General features: G+C 41.4%; 1 protein-coding gene across 7 annotated transcripts in view; it reads left to right on the top strand.

The window, feature by feature from the left end:
• Window positions 1-2,226: 2,226 nt before the first annotated feature.
• The window catches only part of Cadm1 (cell adhesion molecule 1), a 314,452-nt gene continuing 295,617 nt past the window's right edge, over window positions 2,227-21,061 (top strand). For all 7 annotated transcript variants that reach the window (XM_047516640.1, XM_047516639.1, XM_047516635.1 and 4 more), the window contains exon 1: window positions 2,227-2,382. In XM_047516640.1, the coding sequence (XP_047372596.1) occupies window positions 2,250-2,382 (133 nt within the window). In that variant the 5' untranslated portion in view covers window positions 2,227-2,249. The remainder of the gene's footprint in view (window positions 2,383-21,061) is intronic.

Raw genomic sequence — 21,061 nt, 5'->3', positions numbered from 1 at the left:
CATACATTGTAATGTGAAATTTATTCATTCACTTAACAGATACTTATTGAGGCCCAGTACAGCATATTGGTTAATTGCATGGGCTCTATCTGCAACTTTAGAGCTGTGAGCTCAGGGCCATTGCTTAATCTTTCTAACCATGCTTTAAAATATAAAAATAACAGATAATAATAGTACGCACCTTAGAGGTTGTTCCAAGGATTAAATGAGATTATACATACAAAATACTAAAAGAACTCATTAAATACAAGAGTAGTAGTAGTAATAATAGCAAATATTACTATTACTGGGTTCCAGGCCCTGTGCTGGTGTTCCTGGCACATAAGACCTGATTTTATAGTTTCCGCATCACTTTTAGCATACCTACATATGCCCTCAAATTTTTAATTTTGATTTTGATAGGTCTCTGCTTTGCATCATTTCTGATCCAGGTGGCTTCATAGCCAGAGGTGATAAAGCATAGGTAAGATTTGCAGTCTGGGCACTTGCACTAGGGCATTTGCAGACCGGGTGACCATGTACTGTTGGTTTCCTGCCTCATGTGCTGCCGATTTGCCTGCTGGAACTCTCCCCACTTCTGGAGGACTGCCTGCAGTTCCTGCATCCGGGCCTGTAATTACAGAGCAGAATATCCAGGGCTGGGAAGACAGGGCAGTATCGAAATTAGTTTATGCATAATGGATAATAGGAGGCTGTTTGAAAGTGTAACTCATTTGGTGGGTTGGCAGATCTGACTTCTTTTTTATATGATTATTTATTTATTTATTTATTTATTCTTTTTTTAGCAAGAGGAGGACAGAGGGCTAGAGAAGTCACCGGGTGCAGCTTTTCTAGACGATAGCACAGATTTAGCAATTTACATTCAGTAATCTCTTGGTCATTTAGCCACAGATAATTTGTCATGGTTTGTTTTAGCTGTTGTGATATTGATATTTATTATGCAAATTGTATTTCCTACATCTTATTGTTCTGCATTCTATGAATACTTAAATTATTATAAACCTTTACACTTAATATGGCTCGTCCTTCAATTTGATGCTTGAGCAACAGAGGGTCAGAGCGCACACGATCTTCTAGAGGGGAAGAAAATAAGTAATTAAAAGCAGACAAACAAGAAAGCCGGCTGCCTGGTTGAAAGAAAGCAAAGGTAATTTGAGGGAGGGGAGAGTGAGCCCGAAGATGCAAGTCGCTTCAGCAGGAGAACCTCTCCCAGAGACTCGGGAAGCTGAAAGCACCTGTTGGTGTCCAGTCGCTTTAGGAGGGTCTAGGGGAGCAGAGGAGGAGGGAGTGGGTTTGATCCTCGAGGGAGGAAATGGCAGACCCTTCCTTCTCAGCAGGCCACCTTCTCCACACCTCGCTCTCTCCCTGAAGCCTTGGTAGGGTAGATTTTTGTTGGGTGCGTGTAATCTTAAATACACTTCACATATGCTACAAATATATTAAACACACACACATATACATATTAAAACCAGGAAGGAGACTCTTGACTAGCTGGGGAACCTGAGTATACCCTCCTCGGTCTACCTTTCGCGAGAATCTGCTGTAATGACACCGACCAGAAAATCCCAGAACCCGACTCCACGGTTCCAGTCTCCCAACTATCCCCGAGTCTGCCGCTAGGTTGTTGAACAGGCTCTCCCGCTCCGCCGGACGTGCAAAGCACGCATGCACTTCTCCCAGATTGTTTTGTCAATCCGGGGACCTGCATTCTCACTCTCCACTCCCGCACAGCCCGGTTTCCCAAAGATCTATTCCTTCGTGCAAGGTGAGTGACGGAAATTTGCAATGTCTGGTTTCCAGGACAGATGCACACGGTGTACCGGGCAGAGGAACCTCCTAGGGAGGTTCTCCAATCGACGGTTTGATACAGCGATTGCTGTAAACATTCCTAATAAAGGTGTCCGGGAAGCTAGACCCGCCCCCTGGAGCCTGAACCCCCACACTCCAAGCGCCCTGGAGAACACTTTTTCCTTGATCTGGGGAAAGCGAAGACGGATTTTAACATAAACATATTTGCATACGCCCCTCCCCTTGGCCCCGCCCCTAGGTGGCGCGGGCGCGCCGCCGAACGCCAGCGCCAGGGGGCGGGGTGGGGGAGGGGGCGAGTCCTTCGAGAGCCGGGTTGGGCTCGCGTCGCTGTGATTGGTCTGTTTGGACTCCACCTTCAGTGCATGTAATTAGCATCTCATTAGTTGTCCGCTCGGGCTCCGGAGGCAGCCACTGCCGCCAGTCTGAGGCAGGTGCCCGACATGGCGAGTGCTGTGCTGCCGAGCGGATCCCAGTGTGCGGCGGCAGCGGCTGTGGCGGCGGCGGCGGCGCCTCCAGGGCTTCGGCTCCGGCTTCTGCTGTTGCTCCTCTCCGCAGCGGCACTGATCCCCACAGGTAGGTGTTGGTACCGGCCGGTTGGCCCCGAAACCTCCCCAGGCACCCCAGTAGCTGTAGCCATGGAGGGGGGAAACGTTTCTATGACAACCTCCCCCACTTCCTAAATCCGAAGCGGAGGGAGTGTGGAGAGAAAACTCCACGGCTGAGATGGAAGGGGCTGAGGGGATCGCTACTCCCCTTCCCTGCCCGGCTGGTTATGAATGAGAGCCCTCAGGGATGGCTGCACCCACACCTTTTCTCCCTGGCTTGGCGCGGGGTGCGAAGTGGAGTGAGAATGGGGGCTTGGGGGCTAGAGTATGGGGGAAGGGGAAGGATCGAAGGCGCCCCCCAAACCTTCCGGACCCTCTTAACTCGCTGTTGTCCCCGCAACTTGCAGGTCCTCTGGTCTCCCAGGGCTGCCGGCTCGCCCCCCCACCTCTCCATTGAGCACCCCCCCCCCCGACTTCTCCATCCCCCAAGCCTCCCCTATGGCTGACTACCCGCCACCTCTGGCGTGATTCCTTGCGGGTCCCCAGGACACCCCAGACTTGTGTGTTCTCTTCCGCTCTCCTGCGCTCTGCCTCTCTTCGGTCACCGAACTGCAAGCCTCTGGTGTTTCCCTCCGGCCCATCGCAGCCCCTCCGCCCCCTCGGCTGGGCTGCGGGTCTTCTTGGCCCGGCTCCAGGCAGGGAAAGTTCCCCCGGCCCGGCCCCACGGGGGGGCGTTCGCTGTCGCCGCCTCTGCAGGAAGGCGCGGGGAGCCCGCAGCCCGCCCGCCCCGCGGCGTCCTCCGCCACGAGTGGGGACACCGGATTTCCCGACTGATCGTCCTTTCGGTCGCTCGAGGCTGGTGGAAGGGTGCGTTCGCGGCCTCTGCGTCCAGGCGGGCTCCCTGTGGGCCTCCGGGCACCCCCCTCGTGGAGGGCTGTCTTGGGAATTTGCCCATGGGCGGCTCTGCACGCCCGGCGCCTTCTCTGAAGACGCCGTGCGCTCGGCAGGAGCTCCATGTGTGGCTGCCCGTGTGCCGGGCGCGTTGGCGCGGTCGGGAAAGAAGAGGGCAGTGTTTGCATTTGCTAACAAAAGGGAGCCGGAGCTCTTCCCCAGCGGAGAGGCTGGTGGTGCTGCACCCTGCCTCCCTTCCCGCCACCTCGTCGCGCTCGGCAGCCGCGCGGCGTACCCGCGCCCCTGGCCGCCTGCTGTGGGCTTCTTGAGGGCGCAGGACCGAGTGGCACTCGGCCGCGGTGGGCGGGCAGCGGTGCAGGAGGGGATGCAGTAAGGCTCTGCGCCTGCAAAAGCCCCTCCTTGCAGCTCCAGAGCTGCCAGGACCCGGGAGCAACAAGTGGCGGAGGACGCCGACAGCTCAACCCCCACCTGCGGAGCCCCTGGCCCAGGCGGGCGCAGCGCGTCTTTGCTTGGGCTGTGCCTTTTGTTTACACGCTAGAGGACACACAGTTATGTAAACACCGCAGGAGACACGCTGTAGAAAATGGGGATATCTGGGGGTGCTGGCTTTGTATTTGGGGATGCTGGGTTGGTTGCTTTTCCCCAAAACAGGCTTACAGAGGATCGCTGCTTGGAGAGTAGATCGGGGCCGTAGGGGTGAGAGTCTGGCGGCCGGCTTCACTCCCAGTGTTGGGGCTTTTTTCATCCATGCCGCTGCCTGTCTTCGGATGTTGTTTATATGTTTTTCCTCTGTGAATTCTTAATTTATGAGTTACAAGATAATTGGGTTCAGCCGATGCCGGTGTGGTTACAACTTCATTTCGGGTGATGCCACTGACTGGAGGGATTCGATAAAATGTTCCTGAAAAAGATCCCTCGTGTTGCTGCATTGTAAAAAGCGCCAGTGTCAGTTAAACGTGAGCGTGAGTAAAGGCTCGGTAACTGGCGCATAATAGAGGCAACAATAGACTTGTATTAGCTGCAAAAAAGGGGGGGGGGAAGCGCTGGTCGGGGATATTGCCTGAAAAACGGGAGCCATGCGATGCCTCTTGGCAGCAGAGCAGGATTAGATTAGGCTTCCCATGTCAAGCCCGCTCATTGAAGGCATCGGGTAGTAACAACAGTACTATATTTGTAACTATCTCACGGTGAGAAGTTACCTTCCGGCGAGGGATATGTGCTGACTTAGAAAGGAGCGGTCTGATACTCAACTGTGCATGTCAAAGCTACATGAAAATTCTGTTGCCAGTTACCATGGAAGCAGCTTCTTGCTCTTGTGTACATCCCTGTTTGTACTCTTGTTTATCAGATTGTGTTCAAATTAGAAAGTAATTGGGTTTGATTTGAAGTGAGGGGATGAGACGACTTTCTTTAATTTTTTTATGCGTGCTGTGTGTGTGTGTGTGTGTGTGTGTGTGCATGCGCTGAGTTTAAGAGGGGCTATTGGCCCAACCCAAAACCCCATACTCTGGTGGTAAATTTCAGGTGGACACCTAGGGACTTTTCTTCCTCAGACTCCTTAGTTAAAGCTTTCTGAGAGGCCCCTGCTTCCCCACTCACAGGATTAAAGAAACCTGTTGGTGCTGTCTTTGAACTTCATTAGGCTTGTTTCATTTACATCCTTGCCAGGAAAGAGAACTCCAGCCATTGTGCACCGAACCCTTGTTCTTGTGCCCCTGTTAGTGAAGCCATCCATTCCCCCTAGAGAAATCTCCCATCCCTCCTGTGGTGTTTGGATGAAATGGATGTTCATGAAATGCAGCCAAATGGTATTGCCTAAGCAGTGGTAATTATGCCTGTACATTAAAGTGCATGTATGATGTTTTGGATCCTGAATGAACCAGTGGTAGATCATTCCCCTCTACCTTTTTCGGGATTAGAGAAGATGGCTGATGGGTGGGAGATTTGTGGTAGTGACGGGAAGTCAGGGGCTGAGTTTTGCTTGCCGCAGCCTGTTGGGGCTTGCATCCAGGGACAGGGACTTTGCAAAGTGCCGCCCTGCTATTGTTGCCTTTCCCTGCATCAAATGAATAGCCGCAGGAGGGACTTGCACTTGCCTGTGATAGCTTTGATAAAATATCCCTCATTAATGCCACTTTATATTTACAGTGTGTCACTGGAGACGCACAAGGCTTCATTTAGTGACTTGTGTGACGAGACAAGCTTGCATTATTTGCCTGGGACATTTTGGAGGAACAAGAGACCCATTGAGCAATCTTTTGAAATGAACAATACGAAAAAGGGGGGAATAAAAGAGCAGGCAGTTCTCTGGAACAAAGAGCTTTATTCATATGGATGTTGTACATGCTTTATCCAGTTTTCCCCAATGGCCCTCCTGGTAAAGGGGAGTGGGACAGGGAAGACGCCAATAGGCAGGACACTTTCGCTTCCTTTCTGGCTTCCTGACTTCATATTCTTATCGGAGTTGGTGCCTGACTCACTGCCTGCTTCTCTTTCCATTCCCTCTAAAATCCCAGAAGGTAACCAGTTTCTGGGTTTCAAAGGGAAAATCTTAAACCCCTTTTTCCAGCACTAAATTTCATCAGAAGAAAGTGCTGCTACCTGTTGAGATTGATGATCATTGGAAGATATATTGGTTGAAGGGAAAGAGATGTCACTTTATGACATTTGTCAAGAGGTGGTGGATAATGAGTGTCAGATTGGTCTTGCAATTATAATATTAGCTGTAATATATTTATTTTTGAAGAAATGTGGTGAAAGCTAAAATCCAGAATTTTTATTATCATTAATGGTGTTTTGGAGTTTTGTGACTTTCCCCTACACCTGGTACATTTTAAGCTCATATGTAAGTGAATTTTTATTACTCCTTAGCCTACATTGCTAAATTAGTTTTTAGGTTTTGAAAATTGATATATATTACTGTGAATATACACAGTCTCATTCTCTTTGGGTTTCTGTATGTTACATTTTAATGCTTAATTGGTCACTTACAATTTACATTTAAAAATTGTGTGTGTGTATGCTATTAACAGAAGTCCTGTTTTCATTTGGGGAATTTCTTAAATGAGGTCCAATTAATTGATACTGTGATTTGAATGGAAAGTGACCAGCTTACGAAGAAAATTTGTAAGAAATAAATTCAAAGGATTAAAATGCTGTCTGTCTTTCTTGGGAAGAATAGTACTGACCATTACGCTGGGCATTTTTAACAGAAAATCCAGCACAGAAAGGAGAAATCACACAGCGACATCTGTTGCAGAATTGAAAATTTGCTGCTTTGAGTTAGAAGCAATTAGTCCTTGTATAAGCACCTAATGATATCAGTGTATGTGTGTACTGATACGTATATGTATATGCACATACTTATATATGTGTTTAGACACTTTATTCAAAAAATTTACCCACATACAAAATTCATATTCACATTAAGAACTATTGAATATAAAATATAACATTGTCTGTTATATACGCCCTTTTCAAAAATATTAGAGATTCTTGTAATTCTGGAATTTATGAAAGGGAAAGGTATTAAATTCATCTGTGGTTTCAAAATGAGACAGCCGAAGCCCAGAGAAGGAAGGACCTTGCTCACAGCTGAGCTGAAGCTGGGTTAGCTACAGATTCTGGATGGAGATAGATCCCTTGATGTCCGGCCAGCGGACCTTTTGTTAAACCTCCTGGCAGGGATGCCCAGTTAGAAATATGGATCGTGGGAGGATGCTACCTTGGCTCAAAAATATTTTGTATTCTAAAGGCAGCAAGATTAATTGTGGCTGTAGGTAATAAACCCATGGATCAGAAGGAATGACCTCTGAGAAGATCTTGGTAATGTTGTCTTTGGTGTTGACAAATGATTCTGAAACCTCTGGACTTTATTTGGCAGCCACCACAGGAATGCCGTCCAAAGCACCTTCATAGGGGAGAACACCAGGCTTGTATGGCTGTAAGTCAGATACCTGAAAAGTAGGCTTCAAAAGACTCAGGTTTCCATTTTTAAGATTTTTATTTGTCTTTTCAAGGATTAATTTTAACAGAACTGATTCCACATAACTAAGAGAAAAAGGAATTGTTCTTAAGAACAAGAACATAGTTTGATTTTCTTAGCAGGAGTTCTTCCTTTGTCATTATCAGAGAAAAAACTGAAATAAATTTTTGATTTTTTTAATAAAACATTGTTTTTGCAAGATGACCTTTTTACATTGGCCATATTTTCTCTTTTTTCCTTTTATTATGGAAAATTTCAAATATATCCAAAACGGGAAGAATGCCCTATTTAGCCCTATGTGCAAATCACCCAGTCTCAGTAGTTATCCCACTTCTGGTTAATTTATCCCTTCTGTGCTTCCTCCTCTTCCTAGATTATTCCAAATAAATGCTGGACATCCTATAATTTCTTCCACAATTGCTTCAGACTGATTCTTTAGATACAGCTCCCCCCACCTCATAATTATAGTATCATTATCTGCATATACATATTCTCAACTGGATGTACAGAATTTTTGCCCTACCTTAGCTTTTCTGAGAAAGGCAGAATGAAGGGTTGTCACATTGGGTAACGGCAAGGCAGAAACCAGAGAAACCAGAGCGTGATTACTGCTTGTTGCGAGACCTTTCCTTTGGTTTAGTTTATTTTGAGCAAGGTTTTGTTTGGATCCAACATATTGTTGTGTAAATATGGTTGTGTAAATATGCAGTAATTGTAGCTACCCCAACTGTGGCTTGCACCCTTGGCGAGATTGGCCATTTCCAGTTGTTCCCATAATGAGTACCCTCCATCTGAGAACTTACGTAGGGAAGGTTTATTTTAGTTAGATGGCTGCGAGAAACCCTGTTCATATATTTATCTTTGTAAGCCTCCATGGTATAAAAGTCTTTGCATTTTGTGAATATATTGCTTAAAAGAAAAAAATGTCTTCCCATTTCTAACTGGCTAAGTGCTAATTTCAGCCTATTTTCCTATAACTGAAGTGATCAAAAATGGCTTCTTTGGCGTGGGGAACCCTTACAAGAAGCTGTAAGTATTTGGACCTTATTTTTGTGGGTTGAGGGTGAGGGGTGATAGGGAGAGAAGAGGTTATCATCTTTACTTCTAAATATTTGCCCCATTGATTTAAAATACAAATTTTAAATTTCAGCTAGAAATGTTGGAATATTTCAGTGTTAATTTCTAAACTTTTTTGGTTTTTCCGAAAATAGATTGGTTCCATTTTCCAAGGTTCGTGAAATGTGAGGGATTTTTTATCTTTTTTTAAAGAGGCTCTTTCTCAAATGTTTTATTTAATGCAGGCTATAAATCTGAAGCATTTGTTTTTTGGTTTCCAGCCAAACAGGTAATTACACATGAGATGCTTTTGAGGGGTCTTAGTGGCCCTGGCCAGGTGAAAACCCGCCTCCTGAGCTGGCCACCGCACAAGAAATGCACAAAGGAATCCGTACATTCACGGTTTGGGGAGCACTACCAAAATGGAATAAAAAGCCTTTGTTTGGAAACCATCAATGAAGGAAGGAACCCACTGGAATGTTTGTAATTACAAGTGGCACCTCCTTGTTTAAATTTCAGAAGCCACAGTTTCTTTTTCAGAGATTTAAATTGCAGGCTCGAGCCAGCAGCTGCTGTTGTGGTTAATGGGCAGTTTCTCTTTGAAGATCTTCCAGTGCTGGTCCTCAGAAGCTTTGGTGCAGTTGCCCATGATCTAGGGTTAGAAAAAAGGGAGATGGCCGGGCATGGTGGCACATGCCTGTAATCCCAGTGGCTCCAGAGGCTGAGGCAGGAGGACTGCAAGTTTGAGGCCAGCCTCAGCAACTTAGTGAAGACCTAAATAACTTAGTGAGACTGTCTCAAAAAAAGGGGGGATGGGGATGTGGCTCAGTAGTTAAGCACCCTAGGTTCAATCACCAGTGCCAATTAAAAAAAAAAGAGAGAGATGTAGGTATTTATATACATGCATGACCAAAATGATGTGTAGCCTTTTAAGTCTGAGAGAACTAACAAAACCCGTTTTGACTGATAGGTGTCTTGAGTGTGATGATTATCTAAGAGAGAGATGGAGCAGGAAAACTTTTTATCTTTTAGTACATGTTTTACTGGAATATAGTCATTTGACCCAACATTTTGGTCTATATATTTCAGAAATGTTAAATAGGCTTGAAATGAAAGTGCTGTGATATATATTTAAATGCTACTCGGTGTTTGAAGTTGATATTCCAGTGACATATGGACTTTTAAAAATGCTTAGAATAAGTATCTTCCTCTCGGCTGACTTCCTTGGGAAGGTAGACTGTAATTCCTCTTCAGCTGCCCAGCACTGGAGGGCAGTGTCAAATTGGAATTAAGTTATGCTATCCCTGGAGGGGTGGGGAGAATCTGCCTGAGAACAAAGGGTCCACCAACTCCATCTTTCCATTGTCTCTGTCATATCTTCACTTGGCTAAGATTAACCTGGAAGTTAACAGGTCAGAAATGGAATCTTTTATCTTTCTGCCATAGGTATCAACTTTCCTCAAAATCTTCATTATTGTGAATGACACCATCATCATCCTAGTCTCCAAGGTCCCTAAATTTGGAGTCTTTCCCCCCCCCCTCTTCTTTAGTTTTCTGATCATTTCTTCACTACGTTCTCTGGAATCCTTAGTGCCCTTTACTAACCACGTTTTATGAGCTGAAGCTTCCTAGCCAAATCCCCCACCCGGCCTTTCACTGCCAGCCAGAAAGAGCTCAGGTCTACCCACGACAGTTTTGTTTCTTTTCAGGACAGACAGGGTTATGATGCTTGCCTTTCAGAAACATTATCGAATTCTTCTTGCCTCAGCTTCAAACTCTGCACTGTCTTGTCTTTAGGTGGTTCCTTCTTCAATTGCTCTAGAATTTTCTCTCTAATTGCCCTCATTTCTTATTACTTTTCAGCCCAATCCTGATGGGACTGGAAGACTGATGATTCTCCTGTGAAACTGAGGAAGAAAGTGGTCTACCCATCAGCCTTCAGCTGGTTGCCATTGCATAAAACTACTGTTTTTTCTTTAACTGTCTGTCTTGGTTTATAGGTGAATGACAGCTGATTCTCCTTGCCTACTTTGAGAATAAATACCTTCCTGTTGCATCTTCCATTTTAACTAACACATACTTAATCTAAAATATGCTTCCATGTAAATATTTCTTTTTCTGCTTGACAGGTACATACATGAGTATTTTTCTTTATTCTGAGTCAAAATTTGTCAATATATTGACCATGTTTTTAATGGAAATTTTAAATTTCAGAATGTTGAAAATGTTTAGGGTCTGTTTGGTAGAACCTGTTTGAATGTGGGGATTTATTACAGCCTGAAATGGTGTAATTGACTTAGTAAATTACAAGCTGGAAAAGGAAGATTTTCAGACAAAAGTGAAGTTGTTCAGAAATAGGAAGACTTTCTAAGGATTAAAATCGAAGTCAGAAACCTCATAAGGAACTGCTGACTTGGCATGAGATCAGCCCCTCTGAGAATGACCCAGGAGATGCCACCTAATATGGTGTATTGGTGCTCATGTCTGGGATGTTGTAGGTACTGAGAAAACCTACCTGAAGAAATGACAGACCTTTATTAGCTACTATTTTCAACAAATTTGGCTTTGGGATCAGTATTGCCTAACTAAACAGTCGTACCAGCACTGGGGCAGGTCTATGAATTTGGCTGCATTTTGGTAGATAACAGAGAGTGACTTGTCATTAGCCTAAGAAACAAAAGAATGAGGCTGAACGTGGGGGTACCTGCCAGTCTTCCCAGCTGTTCGGGAGCCTGCTGTAAGAGGATCATGAGTTTGAGGCCAACCTCAGCAACTTAGTGAGACCCTTTCTCAAGATAACATATAGAGGGCTGGGGATGTAGCTCTTGCCTCGCATGTGTGAAACCTGAACCTAGTACCAAAATAAATAAATAAATAAATAAAAGGGAAACAAAAAGATGAAATCTTCGTTTCTCGCCTGACTGATAAACTTGTTTTTTTAAGGATCACTTCAAAACCTTTATCTGGCGTTACTATCTGCCATAATTCTTCTTTTCTGGAGTCCTTTCCCTTCAGAGTTCAGTTCAGTTTTTGCTAGTAGAGTGAGAATATATAGCATGATAGTACAGTGATATAAGAATCTGATGATTTTAGAGTATTTGGGGACAGTTTTGGGGAGTAGATTGTATGTCAGAATGTGGTTACGTATTTGGCTTTTTGCCAAATCAAATACACCTGTGATAAACTGAGCAACCCAGACTTCACAAGTCATCAGCTCACTTCTCTCTTTGGAATAAAAGGAACATTGCCTGATTTCTCTTGCAGAAACGTTATTTAAACAATGGAAACTTCAAAGATAGGGAGAAAAAAAAAAAAACAAGTTAATTTAGTACTAAATTACTGCTCAAATGGTTTTATCTCTTAAAAGGTTCAAGTAGAGATTAGCTTAAATGACACTGAATTTCACTTTTCCTTGTGCCTATCTTGTGAACACATATCCTTGTGAAGAGGCCTCTGTCCCTTTTCTTTAGTTTTGTTACTAATTACAGGAATGTTAGTTGCCATTTCTTTTTCCTTTCCTGAAGCAAATCTCTCCATCACTAAGCCAGGTTGGCAAGTGGAATACCGTTTATACGGAGTAGTAAAGCATGCTTTACTCATGAATTAAGAACAGCAAAAACACTTACCTATGGATCACAAAAATAAAATCATATACGTGAATACACTTAAGTAGGAAGCGTTATCTATCTGTCACTATATTAAAACAGTCACTACCTAGTGGCGGGGGTTTCGTCTCTCTACATAATCACATTTATAAATCCCTTGTATGTTAGAGAATACACAAAATTACTATATTGAAAGGATTAATTTAGGATATACTCAATCAGCTCTAAGGTGAAATGGAAGAATAAAGTGGGCAGAGATCCCGCTGGAGTTGAGTATTTTTGAAAGTGAGTGGAATAATCTAGTGACCTTGGAGAAACTTACAGTGATTATAAATCTAGCTGTTAGATTTTTTTTTTTTTTTTTAAACACAGAATCTACTTTTATACTCTGTGTTAGGTACATCTCTGTCTTCTGGAAGGTTGTTTATTTTTTTCTTAACTTTTATTTAAAAAGATTTCTAAATCACAGGAGAGTTGAAAGAAGAGCATGACAGTGAATACTTACCTTTATCTTACCTAGATTAATCAACTCATGACATTTTGCCCATTTGCTAAATAATATATACACACAAACTTAAATATCTTTACCCCCTAACTGAAAGGAAAGCAAGTAGCAATAAAATATTATGTAATTCATTTACTTAAATCACAAGTTCATACTGCTGCCTTCAGTTCCAATCTAACATCCCAGGGTGCTTGTTTCTCTGTCTCCCATTCCTTATTTGTATCTTTTGTCTCCCATGGTAAAAACCCTGGTTCTCAGTCACGTGTATCTTATTATAAAATAAGTTTGGGATTATTCCACCGAGACCCCTGAAGACAAAACACATACCATGTTAGGCTTGGATTTTTTCCATCCTTTTTGTTTTAAAATATATCCTATTAAAGGTAGATACTGTTGTGTTCACAAGTTCACAGATGATTTTGTGTGTGTGTGTGTGTGTTTGTGTGTGTGTGTGTGTGTGTGTGTGTGTGTAAAATCAATTAAATATACAATTAGCATATATTCAGTTTTATGTTTTTTCTTTTCTATTGCTGATTTATTTTTGAACACAGAAATCACAAACGTGGCTCAGAAATGCTCTGTATTTTCGGCTCCATTCTTGCTAATCTTCCTAAAGTAGTAATTTCATTCTTATTAATTTTTTTGGTATATCCAGTCTATTTTTCCTGTTAAAAAATAATGGGCACTGTTAAGTTTTTTACACTTTTACACAAACTAGTGTTAACATATCCTATATCCTCTCCTCATATTTGACAATTACTGTGTTTTTATACTTATATTGACAATTTTCCCACTGTCACTTCATTTTATTTTACTTTAGAAGCCAATTTTTCTACTGTCTCTGTTTTTTGCCATTTCTTTCTTCAAAGGCAATAGTTTTATTTGGGTGGTGGGAAGAACTCTGTATACATTTTTTCCTTTTAATCAATTACTTGCAAGAAAGGAAGTACTGTTCCTTTCAGTATTAATATAACGTATCTCTGATGTTTAATAACCAGCCTTTACCTTGCTGTTAATCAGTCATCTTTTACACTTCTCTCCATCCAATAAGTTGGCAAAACAAAACCCTCTTTTTCTTCCTTTCTTTCTTTCTTTCTTTCTTTCTTTCTTTCTTTCTTTCTTTCTTTCTTTCTTTTTCTTTCTTTGTCTTTTCTTTCTTTCTTCTTGCATTATACATTTATTCTAAAGTGCACAGACAAGCTATGTGTATAAACCTCAGATCATATAAACATGCCTATTGGACATGTCAGGATGTTCCACAGTTATCTCAAATAAATATGGATGACAAAACAGCAACTATAATTTCTTTGGTATTTTCACTCGTGAGCTCATTAAACCTATCACCATATAAGTAACTACCACTGTTGATCCATTTTACAAATGAAGAAATCGAGAGGATGATGAGCTTCTTGTCCAAGAGACAAATAGTTAATTGTCAGAATCAGGATCAGAAATCAGATCTATCTTCAAAACCCATAATTTTAAACACTTAACTCTATTTTCTGAAAATCAGGATGTCTAAAATTGAACTTAACATTTGTTCTCCCCACTTTTTCTTCTCTCCTACGTTTCCTTTCCTAATGAAGGGTACCACTATCCACCCATGAGTTAAATAAGTCTGGGAGTCATTTTAGAACCCTCCCTTCTTTATTGTCTTCTCCCCCTCTAATAGCTGCTGAGTCCTGCCCATCCTCATTTTGCTGATGAAGAAAGTAGATTTAAGCTGGCATAATAGCCTTAACTGATCCGTTTACCTCTACCCTCATCCCTTGTAATGCATCCTTCATACTGCTTCTAGATAGATCTTTCTAAACACACACCAGATTGTCACTTTCCAGCATAAAGATTCTTAAATTTGAATTCTTGGAACCTGAAAGATGATGCTTATTTTCTTTCAGGTTAGCCTACATCACCTAGCTTGTTTTCCTCTCAAACCCATCTCCTGTCTGCCCTCCACCCTTAGGACTACCAAAGTAAATGAGTCCCGGATGCACCAAGCTCTCTTGTGCCTCCCCACCTGAAGCACCCTTATCTCTGTGGATGATTCCTATGATCTTTTCAGAACCCAGCTCAAGCACTGATTCTTTAAGGAAACCTCCAGGACCACTCAAGTTGGTTTCGTTCCATTTTGTTGTGCCCTTCTTTTACACTTTCCTAAGGCCTTTTCCTGACTTCTCTTCTCCCTTCCTGTCAAACATCCTTCTCTGAATCGCCCAGGTCTCCTCTGTATACCTGCTATACATTTTGTATTTGTCCACCTTGTTTCCAACAATAGAAATATCCTATCCTTCTACCTTCCAAGTCAGCCTGTTTAAAGCCTATGTATACATAAAGTCTTTAGGCCAGTGATTGTTCTCCAAGACCTATATAGTTTCCTAGTCTCAATATAATGTTTTTGTTTTAACTTCCATTAGTTTCTCTGAGCATTCCATGGCATTTAACATCTCACCTTAGTGTATGTTGACATGTGTCCACTGATGGACATAAGTTGCATTTGTGTATCCTGTACAGAAGGGATGCTTTTGTGTTGCTCTTTGTAAACTTAACAGCACAAAGTCCAAGGTTCTGCATATAGTACATGCTTAATAAGCATTTGTTGAACCAATGACTTTATTGGACATTAGTTGTCCATTGGCCACTAAATAATTTCTGTCAGCATTTATGTGAACAGAGAACAAGACTTGAGGATCTGTTTAAAAGTGAATCACTAGAAATGCTATTAGTTCCATCACCATTTTCCTGTTACAGAATTTGATTTCCAAAATGTATATATCCTATGTTTTTCACTTGGAAATATTGGTAGTTGGGATACATAATTTGCACGAGGGCTTACTGTTCATGAATTTTACTTGGTTTGACCTGTTATCAGCTTTTAGGATTAAAATTCTTCACAGAAGTTATTTTCTCATAATGGATGAAGAGCTGTCAGTGTGTCTGACTCTTCACAGCTTGAAGGACTGACTTCTAGTGTTTGTTCATACTTGGTACTTGGGCAATCACTGGAGAGATTTAAACTACCAGCCCAGATAAGAGAATCTCTTTCCATTTATTTAATCACTTCACAGTCTTGGGATAACTGGACTTTGAGTCATTGCTGAGGCCATATCAGCTTTTTAGAGTTGAAGCAGCAAACCAAGAAACTTATCTCTGAGGCCATCTGCTCCTCTTCACCTTAGCTTTCATGACAGTCTTGTCTTAAAACTGAGATATATTCTCAGAAGAGGTGGTGAACATAGGGAAATTTAAACCTCAGGGTAACAGTTTTCCTTGTACAGTAATAAAGATGTATGTGGAGTCAGTGACTACAGAATCAAAAAATAGATCACAGTAATCGGATCAAACATGAGAAATGGCTTGTTGCTGTATTTAAAAAAATGAGGTGGGTAAGGCAGTCTGTTTTGTGGAAATGCTTCCTCTCTTTGTGTGACTATGTAGTTGGTGCAAGTTTAAGACTGGCAAAACGAAACTTATAGAGTTAATTGCTTACAACCAATCTAGTTTTGAACACAAAGATTTCCTTTTGACCTTATGTGGAAGAAGGGAGAGATTTTGTGCTAGCAGAGAGGAGGATGTGTTTGCTTACGCTACCTTTTAATTTAGGACACGTTTGGAGTTTGTTCTTCCTGTGAATATAGAGGTGGAACCACTCTAACCAGAGTTTATTGCTGTAATATTTTTTAAATGCATTTGTAACACTGATATATCTGTGACCTTGTGAAGGCGTTTTTGAGAGGAGGGGGTGGTCAGCCCTTTTTCTCACTGTCATAAGTGATGCCTACTCAATAACTCTAAGTTCCTGACAGTGCCGAGAGGGGGTGGAGTGCCTATTGTAACTTGTTTTTTTTATGGCTTATTTCTACTGCGTTCTTCTCATAGTCACATCCATCCATTTAGACTTCTCTTCTCCCTGCCTAAGGCATGCATCCAGCCTAGTCTGCGTTGGGTGCTTTAAATGCTTTGAATTATGGAGAATCGTAGTATTTTATCGATGCTTCCCTTGTAGCTATACGGTTCTATATTGTCTTCGGTTATGCAGCTTGCATTTCTTGGGCATTGTGAGTGGATTATTGCAATTAGTTGAGATTTTGAGAATGACAGATCTTATTTCTATTGTACGCCGTTTTCTCCTTTCTTGGTCAACATGTTTTCAGGGATTGCCTTTTTATGAAATCCTTTACATTATAGGCATGAAACCCTTTCTTTCCACCCTAACTCTTGGCAGACATTTCCTTATTATTTATTATTATGACCTAATGTCAAGTAAATAATGATATGATGGCAGTATTCAAGAAAAATTATATCTTGGAAACACACATTTTTAGTCAATGTGTTAATATATAGTATATGATTGGTTTTATCCAAGGAGGAGAAAAGATGAGTTAATCAATTTCTTCTAGAATTAGGGTGGCTAATGCTTCAAGCATCCTATTTAAAAACAATTACATCTAGATCCTGTCTGCAGGATTGCTTATTTCATTATTCTGGTCATTTGCATGAAAACAAGTTGATAATTCTTTAAATAACCTGTCTGTTCAGTTATCTTTTTGTCCTGAATTGTTATTCTTCAAGCATTATATTCCATTCATGCAGTAGCATGAATCAGGTCTAGAAAGAAAGATTTCAGGCTAAGGTAGTAGCAGAATTTTCCTTCACCCTTTTTAACCAAAAATGATCTTCCATTTTCATATTAATTTACCTATGATTATATCTCTTTATCCTGATTTCATAAGGTAAGTGCATACAGAGTTATATTTTAATAGAATATTTTTCAAGGTTTTAGGATTTTTAAAAATGAGGTCATCACCTTCAAGATATTGACCTGAACTTTTCATGAACTAAAGGAGCAAGAAAAGGATAGATTGGGTGGGGGGCAGGGGTAGTGAATGAATATATAATGTACTTATAATGGAATAACTGATCAAAGTTAAGTTCATTTTATAACATTTATCTGGTGCTGGTTCCTAAAGTACTCTACCATTTCAACAAGAGAAGTGCACATTTACATATTGGATTTCCCCGTAAGATTCTCCTTGAAAAAAGTGTTTTGTTTTGTTTTGTTTGTTTTTTCAAAGGTTTGAACCGGTGGCTTAAACCAAATGCTTCCTCTAAGTTCAAAACAACAAGGCTAGAGAGAATGAAGCTCAGTTCCTGGGAGATCACATTAGGGGTGAGGCTGTAGCCATAGGCAGTGACAAAGAACGCTCATTTGCCTGATCTTTCATCTCTTCATGTTCTCTTTGGGGTCCTGGAAGATGTGGTTGTGGTCACAGCAGAGACCTGGAGAAGAAACTGGGATTTGGGATCTTCGGCATCTCTCTTCAAATCAGAAGCATATAAAGAGGGGAACTAGCTTGGACTTGGAATTTCAAAGGCTTTGCCTTTAAAAGAAGTCTTAAAAACATGGGGAAGGTCGGGTATGGTGGCATACACCTGAGGATCGCAAGTTCAAAGCCAGTCTCAGCAACTTAACGAGACCCTGTCTCAAAATAAAAATAAAAAAGGGCTAAGGATGTAGCTTAGTGGTGGAGCACCCAGGGTTCAATCCCCACTAACAAACAAACATGGGGGAGATTTCTATCAAGAAAGAAGTGAGAAGAAAGGAGGAGATTGACATGAAAAATGTTTAGAGATAGAAAAACTAAAGTGGTCAGTGAGAGATGGAATTAGCAAAAGATAGCTTGGGGCCAAATGGTGGAAAAACTTGGAATGCCAGGTTTAAACTAAATTCAGGAGGTCATTGGGAAGTATTAAGGGTTATTTTGAACAGTGAGATAAGTTCAGTTTCATGCTTCAAGAATGGAAATGGGGCTGGGGTTGTATGTGGCTCAGCGGTGGAGTGCTTGCCTAGCATGTGTGAGGCACTGGATTCGATCCTCAGCACCACATAAAAATAAATAGATAAAATAAAGGCATTGTGTCCATTTACAACTAAAAATATATTTTAAATATATAAAATGGGAATTTTATAGAATGGGAATCTGGCAATGATTAGAATTTAGAGATTATATCAGAAATGGAGAGATATGTTCGGAGTATAAACTTGAGTTCAGATAATACTGAAAACTTGAACTATTGGCAGTGGAGGAAGGATAGAGGTGAAATTGACTGTATTGAATGGGCTGATGGAAAGTTGAGATTGAAATGAATTTGTTCTTTGGTTTTAAACTTGAGTGACTAGAAGACTAATCAAGTATTTTTGGCAGCACTGGGGATTGAAGGTAGGGGATCTCTACCACTGAGTTACATCCCTAGTCTCCATCCCTTTTTAATACATCTTTTATTTTGAACTGCAATTCTCCTGCCTCAACTTCTTGAGTAGCTTGGTTTATAGGTGTGTGCCACTGGGCCCAGCCAAGAATGGCTATTCTAATTAACATAAATGAAAGTGTTATATGGTGAGTTATATGGGAAGACAATGAGCTTGGTTTGGGATGTATTATACTTCAGTTATCATTGGAACACAGGGGAAAATGTTAAAAAGACAGTTTGAAATGTACTAGAGTTTAGAGAGATTTTGAGAGTAGAGATAGAGATGCAGATTTGAGTCATCAGCAAAGAGGTGAGAACTAAAGCTGCACTCATGCTTTTATTCAGTTACTTATTTGATACGCATTGATTGACTTTCCCAGTGTGTGTCAAAACATCATGTTAGGTGCTGAAGACAGGGCAGGATTATAGGACAGATCCTGAGGGTCAGTGCATAGAGGTAGAGCCTTAAGGCCTGGTGTGTTGGGGACAGGATGAAGAACCCGGGTAGGAAGGACTAGTTGGAGGACTGGGAGGGAGATCAATGTTGAGGAAGAAGGAGGAAGATGGGCACGGTTGATGTGGGATGGAAGTTTCTAACTATGGTGCTGAAAGGTCATTGAAGGAAGAATATCATCTTGGAAGTGAAAGAACTATGGGGAGGAGGTTATGTAAGCAAATGAAATTAGACTGGAGGGATTTACCCAGTCACAGCTAGGATATAGTAATGCCAGAACCAGATTTCAGGGTTTTTTTGATTCAAGTCCATTTCTTACTGAAGTACAGTATAATAAACTGTGTCTTAGTGTGGTATAAAGAATTATGGAGATCCTGTTCAGCCTGTCTGTATCACTTAAAATGTTTTAAAATTAAGATTCTTGAGGTTGTGCTATTGAGTAAAGAGCAAATTAGTGATCCTCACAACTGTCCTTGTATTTCACTCAATGAATGACAGCTTTGGCAGGTTAAGCATGGAGGGAAGATAGATGGAAGCTGTTTTTTTTTTTTTTTTGGAAGCGTGCTGCTTTAACAGTCACCACTGAAGAACAAAAACAAATCCTAGCGTAGCACAGGGAGCTCTTTCAAGGATGGCAGGAAGAATCTAGGTCAGCTTAACAGCAATTCCTATTCTTTAGGTAGATTAATGTCTGCCACCCTGGTTTTCAACATGCTGTGCAAAGTCCAGAAAGACTGTGCGTGGTTCCTATTTCAGTCTGTTGGCTGTTGCTATAACAGAATACCTGAGACTGGGTAATTTATGCATCAAAGATGTTTATTTTGACTCATGACTTATTATCATTATCATTATTATTTTTTTGGTGCTGGTGATCATCCATCCTAGGGCCTTGTACATGCTGGGCACGCACTTGATTTACATCTGAGCCACATCCCCAGCACCTGACTCATGATTCTTTAGAACCAAGAGCATGGTACCCACATTTGCTTAGCTTCTGGTGCAGACGTCATGACAAGTAGGTGTATGATTTCACGGCAAAACTTGTGGGCTAACCTTTTATAACAGCTCACTCTCTTGAGAATTAATCCATTCTTGGAAGAACTAACCCAGCATGGTGAAAGAGACTAATCTCTCTTAAAGGCCCTATCTCCCAACACCATTACACTGGCAAACTAATTTCAATCTAAGTTTTATCCAGGACAACCACATTTAAACTATAGCAGTTCCTTAGCACTTAGTCACTAGGGGATCACAAATTAAATTTACATGTGGGAGCATTTTGATCTACAATTGAATAGAGAGAGCATAGCAACACACTGAGGTGTAGTTGGCATCTTCTCAACACTTCCATGTAAAGATACAACTTTGTGAACGTTTCATCTATTACCTTTAGGAAATGATTGATCTTTTATAGGTAGGATGGTCAGAAAGTTGCTTAATTTAGCAGTAGAGCTCTGGAATCTGGGTGGAATAATAAGGACGGAAATATTCCATATCTGTTCTGTACAATTTAATAACCATTTGACCACTGAGCACTTGAAATGTGTGCCTAGTGTGGCTGAGGTGCTGAATTTTCAATTTCAATTTTGATTTAATAGTCACATCCATGACTGTTGGTTACCATATTGAATGTAGTATCCAATAAAAAAAATTAAACCAAATTTTCATGCTCATTAATAGCATGAGCTGGAGAAGAAGAGGTTGGAAGAGGGCTGAGTTGTATTGATATTCACTCCAAATTTAGCAGGTTTTACTTAATATTGAACTCAGCTATTGTGGGCATCTGAACTTTTTTCTGTGCTTTTCTTTTGCTTTTGTGTGTCTTTAAAAGCCTCTAGAATATCTTAATTGTCATTTTTTCATTTGAAAAAGTATTCCTTTTGGCTTTAGGAGGGGTATAGCTCATCTAGTGCATAGATTAAAAACTCCAGTTTTGTCCTT

The sequence above is a fragment of the Sciurus carolinensis genome, chromosome 11 (assembly GCF_902686445.1).
Source record: "Sciurus carolinensis chromosome 11, mSciCar1.2, whole genome shotgun sequence".
Taxonomy (NCBI): domain Eukaryota; kingdom Metazoa; phylum Chordata; class Mammalia; order Rodentia; family Sciuridae; genus Sciurus; species Sciurus carolinensis.
This window is presented reverse-complemented; position numbering and strand designations above follow the sequence as displayed.